The 11,493-nt window shown below is 41.1% G+C and overlaps 1 protein-coding gene across 8 annotated transcripts in view; it reads left to right on the top strand.

Moving 5' to 3' along the window:
- Nucleotides 1–3,012: 3,012 nt before the first annotated feature.
- Nucleotides 3,013–11,493, top strand: part of ARMC3 (armadillo repeat containing 3) — a 92,150-nt gene continuing 83,669 nt past the window's right edge. For 2 of the 8 annotated variants that reach the window (XM_077154059.1, XM_077154072.1), the window contains exons 1-3: nt 3,019–3,389; nt 6,459–6,507; nt 8,328–8,388. Coding sequence is in view for 5 of the 8 variants with exons in the window: in XM_077154051.1 (XP_077010166.1) it covers nt 7,703–7,806; nt 8,328–8,388 (165 nt within the window). In the remaining 3 variants the exon portion in view is untranslated. Of the gene's footprint in view, nt 3,396–6,458; nt 6,508–7,668; nt 7,807–8,327; nt 8,389–11,493 lie in introns of all 8 variants that reach the window. The other 6 variants (XM_077154051.1, XM_077154026.1, XM_077154079.1 and 3 more) reach the window with 6 other exon arrangements.

Here is an 11,493-nt window from a genome sequence, read left to right as displayed (position 1 = left end):
GAGGAAAGATGCAAATATCTAAGCTCAGAAATAAAGGGATAATAATACCAACCCCACAGAAATAAAAAGGATTATAAGAAGAAACTATGAATAACTGCACACCAACAGATTAGATAATATAGGTGAAATGGACAAATTCCTATAAAAACACAAATTACCTGTAATGACTAAAAAGACATAGAGGATCTCAAAAGACCAATAACAAATAAAGGGATTGAGTCTGTCATCAAAAACCTCCAAACAAAGAAAAATCCAGAACTGGGTAGCTCAACTAGTGAATTTTACCAAACATTCCAAGAAGAATTAATATCAATCCTGCTCAAAGTCTTCCAAAAAATTAGAGTAGTGACTCAAGAGAAGTAACTCATTCTATGAGGCCAAAACCACCCTAGCACCATAGCCACTTGTATGTAAAGATTCTACAAGAAAAGAAATAACAGACAATATCCCATATGAATAAAGATGCAGAGACCCTCAACAAAATCCTAGCAAAATTAATCCAACAGCACATTAAAGTAATTACACACCATGATTAAGTGGGATTTATCCCAGGTTTACAAGGGTGGTTCAACACTAAAAAACTAATTAACGTAATACAGCACATAAATAGAATTAAGGAAAAAATAAATGACCATCTCATCTGATGGAGAAAAGGCATGTGACAAAATCTAGTACCCCTTCTTGGTTAAAAAAATAAAAAAAATTAGAAAATGAGGACTAGAAGAAAACTTCCTCAACATGATAAAAAGCATAAGTGAAAACCCCACAACTAACATCATAGTCAATGGTGAAAGACTGAGAGCTTTTCCATCACAAGATAAGGATGCCCTTTGCCACCACTATTATTCAACATTGTATTAGAAGTTATAGCCAGAGAAATTAGGGAAGAAAAAGAAATAAAAGGCATCCAAATCAGAAAAGAAAAAGTTAATACTTTCTGTATTTGCAAATGACACGATGCTTTATAGTGAAAATCACATAGAATTTACAAGAAAGGTGTTTGAGCCAATAAATGAATTCAACAAGGTGATGAAGTACAAGATAAATATGCAAAAATCAGTAGCATTTCTACACATGCACAACAAAACAATTTTTAAAAATGAGCAAAAGACTTGAATAGACATTTCTCCAAGGAAGACACACAAATGCTCCAAAGTAATATCATTAGCCATTAAAGAAATGGAAATCAAATCCACGATGTAATGCCACTTCATGCCCCCTAGGATGGCTATTATTAACAAACAAACAAAAAAAACAAACAAAAAACCAGAAAATTAAAAGTGTTGGAGAGGATGTCGAGAAATAGGAACACTTGTTCATTGTTGGTGGAATGTAATGTGGTGCAGCAGCTGCGGAAAACAGTTTGGTGTTTTCTGAGATAGTTAAGTATAAAATTATCATTACCACTTGGCAACCCCACTTCTAGGTATATACCTAAAGATACACTTTCAAGCAGGGACTCAAACAGTTATTTGCACACTGATACTCATGGCAGTAATATTCATAATCGTCAAAGGATGGAAGTAATTCCAGTGTCCATCACAGACGAATGGGTAACAAAATATGGTTAATAAAATGGAATATTGTTCAGCCATAAAAAGGAATGAAGTTCTGATACCTGCGACATGAATGACTTTGAAGGTTTCACGTTGAACAAAACATGTCAGACACTAGAGGACAAATATTGTCAAACCTCATTTATATGAAATAATTATAATATGCAAAAACTCAGAATCAGAAACTAGAATACACGTTACAAGGGTCCAGTATAGAGTCAGGGAACAGAGAGTTAGTGAGTGCTTAATTGGGACAGAGTTCCCATAGGGGAGAAGGAAAAGTTTTGGTAATAGGTAGTGGTGATGGTAGTACAACATCGTGAAAGTAATGAACTCCACCGAATTCAATATTTGAATATGGTTAAAAGGGGGAACTTTTAAGTTTTGTACATATTACCAAAATAAAATTTTATTTTAAATCATAGAATTGTACAATACAAACAGTGAAACCTGTAGACCTCAGTTCTACTACACTAATGCAAAGTGTTAACAATAAAGCACTCTGTACTTTCTTAAGATTTTTCTGTATACCTTCTCTAATAAAAAAAAGGCTGCATCTAGCATTCTAAGGCCCCAGAGGGACGAAAGGGACAGGAGAGAGATGGAGTTCTCAAGTGCCAGAGAATTGAGGTGCAGGGAGACTTTCTGCTAGAAAAGATCAAAGAGGTTTTTTTTTGTTTTTTTTTTAAAAAAAAGAAGATGGCATTTTAGCTGGTTTTAATTACGTGGAGAAGAAAGAAGAATATTCCAGGGATTGCAAATGACCTGGCAAATGGCAGGCGCCAAATAGTGAACAGATGAAATAATGATGGAACTGAGTGCTGCCCCAACTGAGAGGAGAAAACCATGACGAATATTTGTGTAACAGTAAGGAAGAGTGATGAGAAGTAAGGCTGTAAGGATAGATTAGGGATGGAATAGGCAGCCTTGGTATTAGGCTATTAGGCTGAGATTTATCCTAGGAAGCCACTGACTTTTCCTTGAGTTGGGAAGAGACAAGATCAGAGCTACAATCTCTGGAAAGTTAACCTGTCTGGCATGCAGAAAGAACTGTTAGGAGAGAGTAACTGAGGTCATCAGCTGGAAGGCCAAAAACGGTGACCTGGATTAGGCTGGCGGCAGTCACAAGAGGGAACAGATGGGGAGGGGGGCGGGAAGGCAGAAGCCACTGCTGACTTAGCGCGGGTGGGAATTAGGGGAGAGTGGAGGAAGTAGGCAAACAGGTTCTTTGGGAAGAACGACAGAGAGAGGAAAGAGAGGAGGAAGCGGAGGCTCTGCAGGACAGACTGGCGTCTGCTAAACGGGACGCCCCAGTGCACGCCAACTGGGGAGGCGGGGCTGCGCGGGGGGCGTCCGGCAGGAGGCGGTGGAGTGAGGTGGTCAGCACCCGGCGCGCGGCCGAGGCCTGGAGTGGGCACGAGGCCAAGACCTCTGCGTGTGAAACCCCCACAGTCCCCGGGCCCGAAGCCGAGGCTGCACCGCCCCCGCATGACACTTTCCCGTAGCCCGACCCACGACACCCGGGAAGAGGAGGAGTCCGGGCTCCTGCTCGGCCCCAATCCCCTGGACACGGGGAACTCAGGCCACACGCAGCTCCTCTGACGCTGACCACTGCCGGGAAAGGGCAGCGGGAGCCTCTGGCGGCGGGGCCCACTTCCCGGGCGCAGGCGCGCACACGTTTCCTAGCAACCAGAGACAACAGCGGACCGCGCGGCGCGCGCTAGGGCGCAGGCGCGCAGGCGTCTCCTAGCAACCAGGAACAACAGTTAGACGTGGAAGCGCCTGGCGCTGCAGTTTGCCTCGGCAGAGGAGCTCGGTGGAGTCCCTTAGCAGGTAAAGGTGGGTAGCGGCTGCTCACCTGCCCCCAGAGCAAAGTTTGGGATCCGAGAAGGAGCCTCGCGGGTGGGGTCTCTGGGATTTCTGGAACCCCTTAATAAGAGTTGTCGGTCCCTGCCCAGTTGATGGAGCTCGGGGTGGGTTTCGTGACCATCCCAGCCACCACCCATTTAACAGGGCACAAACTGAGATCCCAAGAGGGAACCTGAGCACCTAAGATTCAGTTAATTGTGAGCAATTCAAGAAGGGGGTCCTGACTTGCTCGAACCCGCCTCCTCCCCTTAAAGTGTTCTCAGAACAAATCTCCCCTAAAATCATAGGCTGAAAAGTTCACAGAAAGAGATCAGCAAACTCCGGGGGAAATGTGAGCGCCTCGCCAATAATCAAGAAAATGCAATTTAATATGGATTTTTTTTCCATATCCAGTACTGTAGAAACCATTCCTTTTCACCCAATTTTTTACTTCCAGGACTTATCCTAAGGCAACAGTTGTGTTGTGGATGAAAAAAGAAATTTATATCTTTGCCCATAATTCCAGAAAATTGGAAACAAAAGCTCAGGAGACTGGTTTGATAAATATTGGATTTTAAAATATTATTTAAAGTGACATGATGCCCTTATCCGTTGGAGATGATTGGATCCACACTGGGTAGACATGCCTGATATTTCACCAACTTGTGTATTATTATTTAATAACACAAAAAGAAAATTGTCCCAGGAAGGAAGGATGGGAATAGAAGAGAAAAACTCCAGATAGGACGGTAAAATCACCACACACATCCACAGAAACTATATCAGAATGCTAATAGTGCTGATTTTCCTGAGATTATCTCTGCATGATTTTTATTTTGCATCAGTCTTTGCTTTTCAAATTCTCTGTATTGAAATCTATTGCCTCTACAAGATAAAAAAGTTATTAAAAACATCAGTGGGCAGAGTGAGGAAACAGTCAAGGAAACAGGTTTAGTTCAATTGCTTGAAAAAGTCAAAGGGATTTATATTCTTAATTTGACATCTCTGTCACCTTAAAGGAAAACAAATCTTTTTTTTTCATCCCTGGGTGGGCATGAAAGGAAAACAAATCTTTAAAGAATAAAGAAGTATAAGATATTTTAGTTGTATCATATTGACTTTAAGTGAAATATTGAGTTTACAAAATTTTAACAAAAATTCTTAGGACCTTCTCTGAGGCTCATTGACACTGAGGCCATGTCAGCTTATTACATATTATACCCAGCATCGTAAGAAACATGCAAACTCTTCCTAATTCACAATATTGCCCAGGACAACCCTGCTATTCCGATATTGTTATATTAAGGTTATTCCAGTCTCTGCATTCCTTGTTATGCAGTTGTTCAAAAGTACTGTCCTGAAATAGGAAAAATAAGCTCCTGAGTGAAAATCAGATGACTTATAATAACTCTATGTACATGAAATTGAATTGATTCTTGAATATTTTCCATAAGGAATTCTTTTATAAATCAAAAAAAAAATATCTTGGAATTTGTTACAAAAAAAGAAATATGAAATTCTTTTCCTTGAGACCTAATTATAGGATAGGTTCTCATTTGTTCACAGTGGTTTTCATGTATCTGCTTGAAGCATTACAGGCAAGGAGGCTATGGCCTGGGAGCTTTTCAAGCACCTGTGAAAGATGTCTGAGATTTGAAAAAAAGAAAAAGGCTCTAAAATATGAACACAAAAGTTGAAAAATCAAAGTTAAATTAAATGTTTTGTGAATATTCAAATTTCTTTGTTTATGAAAATAATTTTTTCATTTTGCAAGAATGTCCAGTTTTGCAAACTAATTGCTGAGTGATTTTGATTGCAAATTTTAAAACTTTATGATCAAAATTATATTTGATGGGGATGTGGGTACATTTTGACATTTTGAAAACGTTGTCTGAAGATACAGTGTGAAGTAGTACAGCACAGAGTTATGCTGCCCAGGCCATGGGAAACCTTAAATTTAAGTGGCCTCGAGTTAGAGAACTAGAATAGATATCTTTCAGAAAGTCCCTATGAATTTCCATGAACATGTGGCTTCTTAATATACATGCTAAACTCTGGTCAGCATCTCTAATGCTAAAAGTTGCTTTTGCCCCTGTCAAGCCATTTGAATCAACTTTGATACTGAAATTTTTTTCCCAAGGACAGTCTATCTCCCAGGTCCTAATGAATTCTTTGGGGCTAGAATATACTGTCAGGGATTTCTCTGGTGCAAACATAACCACATAAACTCTTATTGCAGAAAATGAGAAAGATTTCTAGGGTCATTCTAACCGGAGCCAACATTTTGGAAAACTCTGTAGTGCATGACATATCAGCTCTGTGTACTGCTTCTCTGACTCATTCCTTCAGAGCCCTGGGCATATGAGGGCAGCTGGAAATGGGTCTTGTAAGGAATAACCCAATTTCCCCGCAATACATCTCTACATTTCTCAGTTACCTTTTTAATTTAGCTATAGATTATATTAGAGAAAACTTTTTGTTACCTGGGAAAATGACACAAATGCTAATTGAGAGCTGGTAGGATCTTGGAAACCATTCACAAAATCATTACTCCCAGGGGAAAAAAAAATGGAATTAATAATCTCCATAAACATTGAATTCCTGTTGTGCACCAGAAACTGTTTTGAGTGCTTGGGGTATGTCAGACAAAAATCCCTGCCTTTGTCACACTTTCCTTCTTACAGATCCCAAAAGTAACTTGGATTTAGGCTCCGGAACCCCTCACACATGAGTTGTTAGCATGGCAAACTATGTCTTGTTAGTTATATAAAAATTATGCCACTGATATGATCACCTCCTTTCCAAACTGGAGGCCAGGCCCAATTTGAAAGGATCTTATCAATGGGTTCAGTTAAAATGGTGGAGTTGGAAATAGGGAAATAGGTAATGTATTTGCACATATGAATAATATATACATGTACCCCATTTTTTTTAGAACAGGTGAAAATGTTAGGCCAGAATTAAAATCTTCGGCCAAGGACATAGGTAACTGAGAAATTCGAGCATTTATAATAATATACAATGACACTAACCACGTATTGCATCTTTTTCTAGAATGGGTAAAAAGATAAAGAAGGAAGTAGAACCTCCTCCTAAGGATGTGGTAAGTTTCTGATTTGAATACTGGTTGCACTTTAACAACCAGTTTTTAAATAAATTGTTAGAACAGTTTGGCATGTAACAGTGTATATGTGAATACATAGTGGCAGAAGTCCAAAGTCTGACTAAGGATAAGATTAGTCAGAGAAATCTAATGTTATACAAACAAACATTTACAATGTTGTCATTACATAATTATTATAATTAGAGAGCAATTATTAGCTTTGCCAGTATGTGGATGGCATGTTTATAAAACTTGTTAATAAATAAATACCTTTGGTTTGTACTTTTAAATTCATTACATCTGCCAGTCGCTCATTAAGGTAATTATCTGAGTGACTTTCCAAAATAACTAGAGGTTACGCAGTAGCTATTAGAGACGCACATCAGGTTGTCTGAAGATGATTTAGGCATTTGGCCACCACTTCTGGGTGGAAAGAAGCCGGGACCATCATGTTCTCCATATTTGAAATGCTGAAGTGATGCTTTCCCCTCTCCATAAAGTGCGTCTCTTTCTCTTTTAAAAACACAGTTTGGGGTGGGCCATGGTGGCTCAGTGGCAGAGTTCGCGCCTGCCATGCCGGAGACCCGGGTTTGATCCCCAGAGCCTGCCCGTGCCAAAAAAAACAACAACAAAAGGACAGTTTCATTTCCTCTCTTTTGTTAAAGATTGTTAGGAATGGCTGAAAAATTGTGTTAAAAATGGAAGATAACCTTTGACAATTTTCAGTTCAGAAACATTTTGACATCGATGTTTGATGTGATTAGTCTTCAGATAAAATGTAAATAAAAATAAATGATTACAGCCCACAGCCCAGCAGGCTTTTAAAATTTGGAGAAACCTGAGCATAAGGCAGGAGCAGGGGTGAGGATGAGGGGTGGGGGTTAGGAACGTGGCCTCAGGCCCAGCTGCCTCTCATGAACCCTGCTATTTTGGCCAAGTTGCCAAATTTGGTCAAGTTATTTCTGTTTCTCTCTACCTCTTAAATGGGAATTTAATAGCAAACTGGTTGAGGTCATTGTCTGAATTTAAATGATATGTGCAGAAGCCTCTGTGTCCACACAGAGTGACCCCTCAGTATAGAAGGTCACGTGGTTTTCAGCTTCTGGCTTTAGCGGCTTCCTCTCTCGGGGGCTTTTATCTGTGTCCTTTATCCTTTTATAGAGGACTCCTGTAAGAGGATTAAATCCCACCTTGAATGGGGTGGGTCATATCTCAATTGAAACAACCTAATCAGAAGGTCCCACCTACAACAGGTCTGCACCCACAGGAATGCATGGAGAGAACATGGCCTCTTCTGGGGTATGTGGCAGCTTCAGTGCAGCACACAAGGCGAGAGGGTGGTGGGTTATCATTAGTGGAGTGGCCGAGGCGGCTGTCCGTGGTTCTGTGGACGTGCGGGCTTTTGCACGCACTGCCAAGGGAGCTGAAACAGCGGCGCCGGGAGCCCATTGTGCTTTGCAGTCCATTCTTCCAGCTTATGAGCTTGGGCATTTTATTCTCTTCATATTCAAGTGGCTAAATCCACAGTGTCTTCAGCTCACAAGGGATTCTGACCTGGCGCTGGTATCTTAAGGCTGCTGTGTCAAGTGAACTGGACATTTATGTTAATGGACCAGCGCTTTCTCTCTTTACATTGGGTCTGTGTGTGAGGGGTGCAGCGTGGTGGCATGAGCCAGGGTGGGGGCAAGGTGGAACATGCTTACCCACCTGGGCAACCAAACCCAGCTCCTTGGAAGACTGGGAGGACTCCGGGGGCATGGGCTTGTTTTCTGGATTCTCTTCATCAGGCTCAAAAGTCAACCTTCACTCTTTTGTCTCAGACATGTTTTAGAAGTGAAGAATCGGAAGGGCTTATTCTCCCACCTTTCTTCCTCATCACAGGTAAATAAAACCCAGAAATTAATTTTAAAAATATAGTCTAGATCCATAAATAATAGACATATATTACAGTATAAACAATTGCCAGCTTGCTTTCCTTGTGCTACAAGTTTGCTAGCTTCCGTTAAGATTGTAAAGTCAACTAAAGTCCACTTTAGCACTTTTCTCTTTAACCTTTACGCTTAGATTTTTACTGATGTCTGGCTATTCTCCACCAAAAGCTGAGATGAGGTGAGCGCAGTTCTGTCCTGCTGTGGTCTGTCTCTCCTTCCCCTGTGTAGCCAGTTCCCCCTGACTTGGCAAACACCTTCCGTGAGAGGTCAACAGAGCTCTTTCTTTCATGGTCTCTCGCCTCCTGTGGTCCCCCCGTGGCCGCTGGGATCAGCTGCGTGATTTCGTGCTCTTTTAGACCTCTGATGCCTAGTCACTGGCCACATATGACTATTTAAATTCTAATTTATAATAGCAGAAGCCAAATAAAATTAATAGACCCCCCCGCCCAATAAAAAAAAAAGTTCATTGTAGCTTTATTCATAATAGCAAGAATTTGGAAACAACTCAAATGCCTCTCACCAGGAGAGGAGATGAACTGTTACCCACGTGCAGTGTACTCATCCATGTGTACACTCATACATGCCATATGACGTCTAAAATAACATGGATGAATCTTAAAAATATTTTGTTGTATTAAAGGGGCCAGACACAAAGAGCACATACTGTTAATTCTATTTATATGAAGTTCAAGAACAGGAGAAATTAACCTATGTGAATTGAAATTAGAATAATGGTTCCCTCTGGACGTTAATGGTATATAAGAAAAGGGGCTGGAGAGAACTTCCTGGGGCGATGGCAACGTTCTATTCCTGATTGGGGTGCTGGTGACGAGGGTAACACACTTGTTAAAACTCATATAACTGCCCACCTAAGACCTGTTTGTTTTAAGAGTACCTTTTCTTGTCGATTAAAGTGAGATCAATGTAACATAAAAGTAACCTTTTTTAAGTGCACATTTCAGTGGCAGTTAGTACATTCACAGTGCTGTGCAACCCCCCCAAAATTATAAATGCAATTGCTCGGTCGCACTGGTTCTATTTCAGGTGCTGGGTGGCCAGGTCTGCTTGTGGCTGCTGGGCTGACAGCACAGATTACAGGGCATGTCCCACTGTGAGAGAAAGTTCTACCAGGCAGCGCTGAGATGGTCTTATTTCCTTAACAGAGATATACAAGTATCTCAAAGTCTGAGGCTTCTCTAACTGACGGGGCTTAAAAGTCAACGCTTAGCCAAAAAAGCTTCCCCTTTCTTTCATTCTTTTTGTAAATAATTTTGGTTCATCATTTATTTTGTGCAGAGCGTGAAATTATAATTTCACAACAAGCTTGTTGGCGACTGTGACTTCCCCATGGGAGAGCAGATGGGATATGTAATTACAGCACAGTATTATTTAGTTATGTGGCATTCTGTTGTAGCTATCATTTTATTCTCAGTGTCTTTTTTAATAAAAAATTACTATAATGTTGTAGGCTCTGTAGGAGAAACAAATGTGACGCCAGGTTCCTCCACTCTCTGCCAAATGTTGATATTTTTCCTCCTTCAACAGCTCTTTCTATTGTAGGTTTCTAGTGCCCATATCCCTTTTTTTCTTATTGATGAATAAAAGATATGGTGAAATGCTGCAGTGTTTTCTAAACCATTGAGGAAAGGTCAAATGTCATTCACCATAGCTTTTGTTTAAATGTTTTTTAATGGACCTTCCTCTTCCGAGAATTGTAATCATTCTGTGGCTATTTTGACATATCCATGTTTAAAAATAGTATATTGATTTACATGCAAGTTATGCAAGGCAGCTTTAAAAACATTGAAATATCAATATTTTAAGGCTGCAAGGCAGCTTTAAAAATATTGACATATGAGAGGACTCAGAGGTTTCTGGGATGAAAATTCTAAAATAGAGGGGAAATATGATCTGAATGTGGGCTGGTGGATTGGTAACTGGCTGCAAAGTTGGGGAAGCTATCCAAGTAGGGGTCTAAGGCTGTGATGCTTAAGGAATTGGGGAGCAGGAAGCCTTAGAAAGGTCTGGTGGTAACTGGGGACTCTCCCCACAAAAATTACACAAAATATTTTGTGTGTACAGTGGGAGAACGTACCCCCTGAAACCCACTGATAACTCTGTGAACCTCAGCGTTAGAGCTTTCTGACCTGTCATCAGCACAGTCCAGGCATATGGCATTTTATTATGCTTCACTTTATTGTGTTTCTCAGACATTGTGGGGTTTTTGAAGGTTTGTGGCAACCCTGCATCAAGCAAGTGTATGGGCGCCGTTTTTCCAAGAGCGTGTGCATGTTTGCGTCTCTGTGTCACATTTTAATTAAGGTCTGTACATTGTACTTTTAGACATAATGCCGTCGCACACTTAACAGACTACAGTACAGGGTAACCATAACTTTTCTATGTACTGGGAAACCAAAAAATCCGTATGACTCACTTCCTTAATACTCCCTTTATTGCTGTGGCCTGGAGCTGACCTGCTCTGTCTCTGAGGTCCCTGGTAAGGCACTTTAAGGCCACACACGTGAGAAAGAAGTTTTCAGAGGCACCTAATCTAGTCCTTCAAGGACCTGGCATTGTTCTAGGTAATGAGGATAGAGAAAGAAAATGGTCATCTGCCGAACCACTATTCACGTGTCCTTCCACACCCTGAGTTTATGGATGGGAAGGAAGCAGAGCTCAGGCCCCACGCAGCTTACATTCCAGTGGGGGAAACAGTAACCAAGAGCAAAAGGATTCAGGCAGTGATCAGATCAGTGAAGAGAAGTGAAGTCAGGTGGGGTGGAAAGTGATGGGTGAAAGTCAGAGCAGGTCTCTCTGATGGGTCATGCCTGAGAAAGACTTAAATGAAATAAGTGAGTTAGTCGAGCACATATGTAGGGGGATGTCTGGGGCCAGAGGACAATAACCAAGGCCTTCCTTCGTGGTGTTTGAGGAAGGCCAAGGTTGGAGTGGCTGGAGAGGAGCAAGCAAGGACCAGGAGGAGGGGTCAGGGCTGTGGGGTTGGGTGACCATGTGGGGCCTTTTAGGCTCTTAAGGAGGTTGGTTTCATTCTAAA

The sequence above is a fragment of the Tamandua tetradactyla genome, chromosome 1 (assembly GCF_023851605.1).
Source record: "Tamandua tetradactyla isolate mTamTet1 chromosome 1, mTamTet1.pri, whole genome shotgun sequence".
NCBI classification, from domain to species: domain Eukaryota; kingdom Metazoa; phylum Chordata; class Mammalia; order Pilosa; family Myrmecophagidae; genus Tamandua; species Tamandua tetradactyla.
Note: the sequence above shows the minus strand (reverse complement) of the source record. Positions and strands in the feature narration are given on the sequence as shown.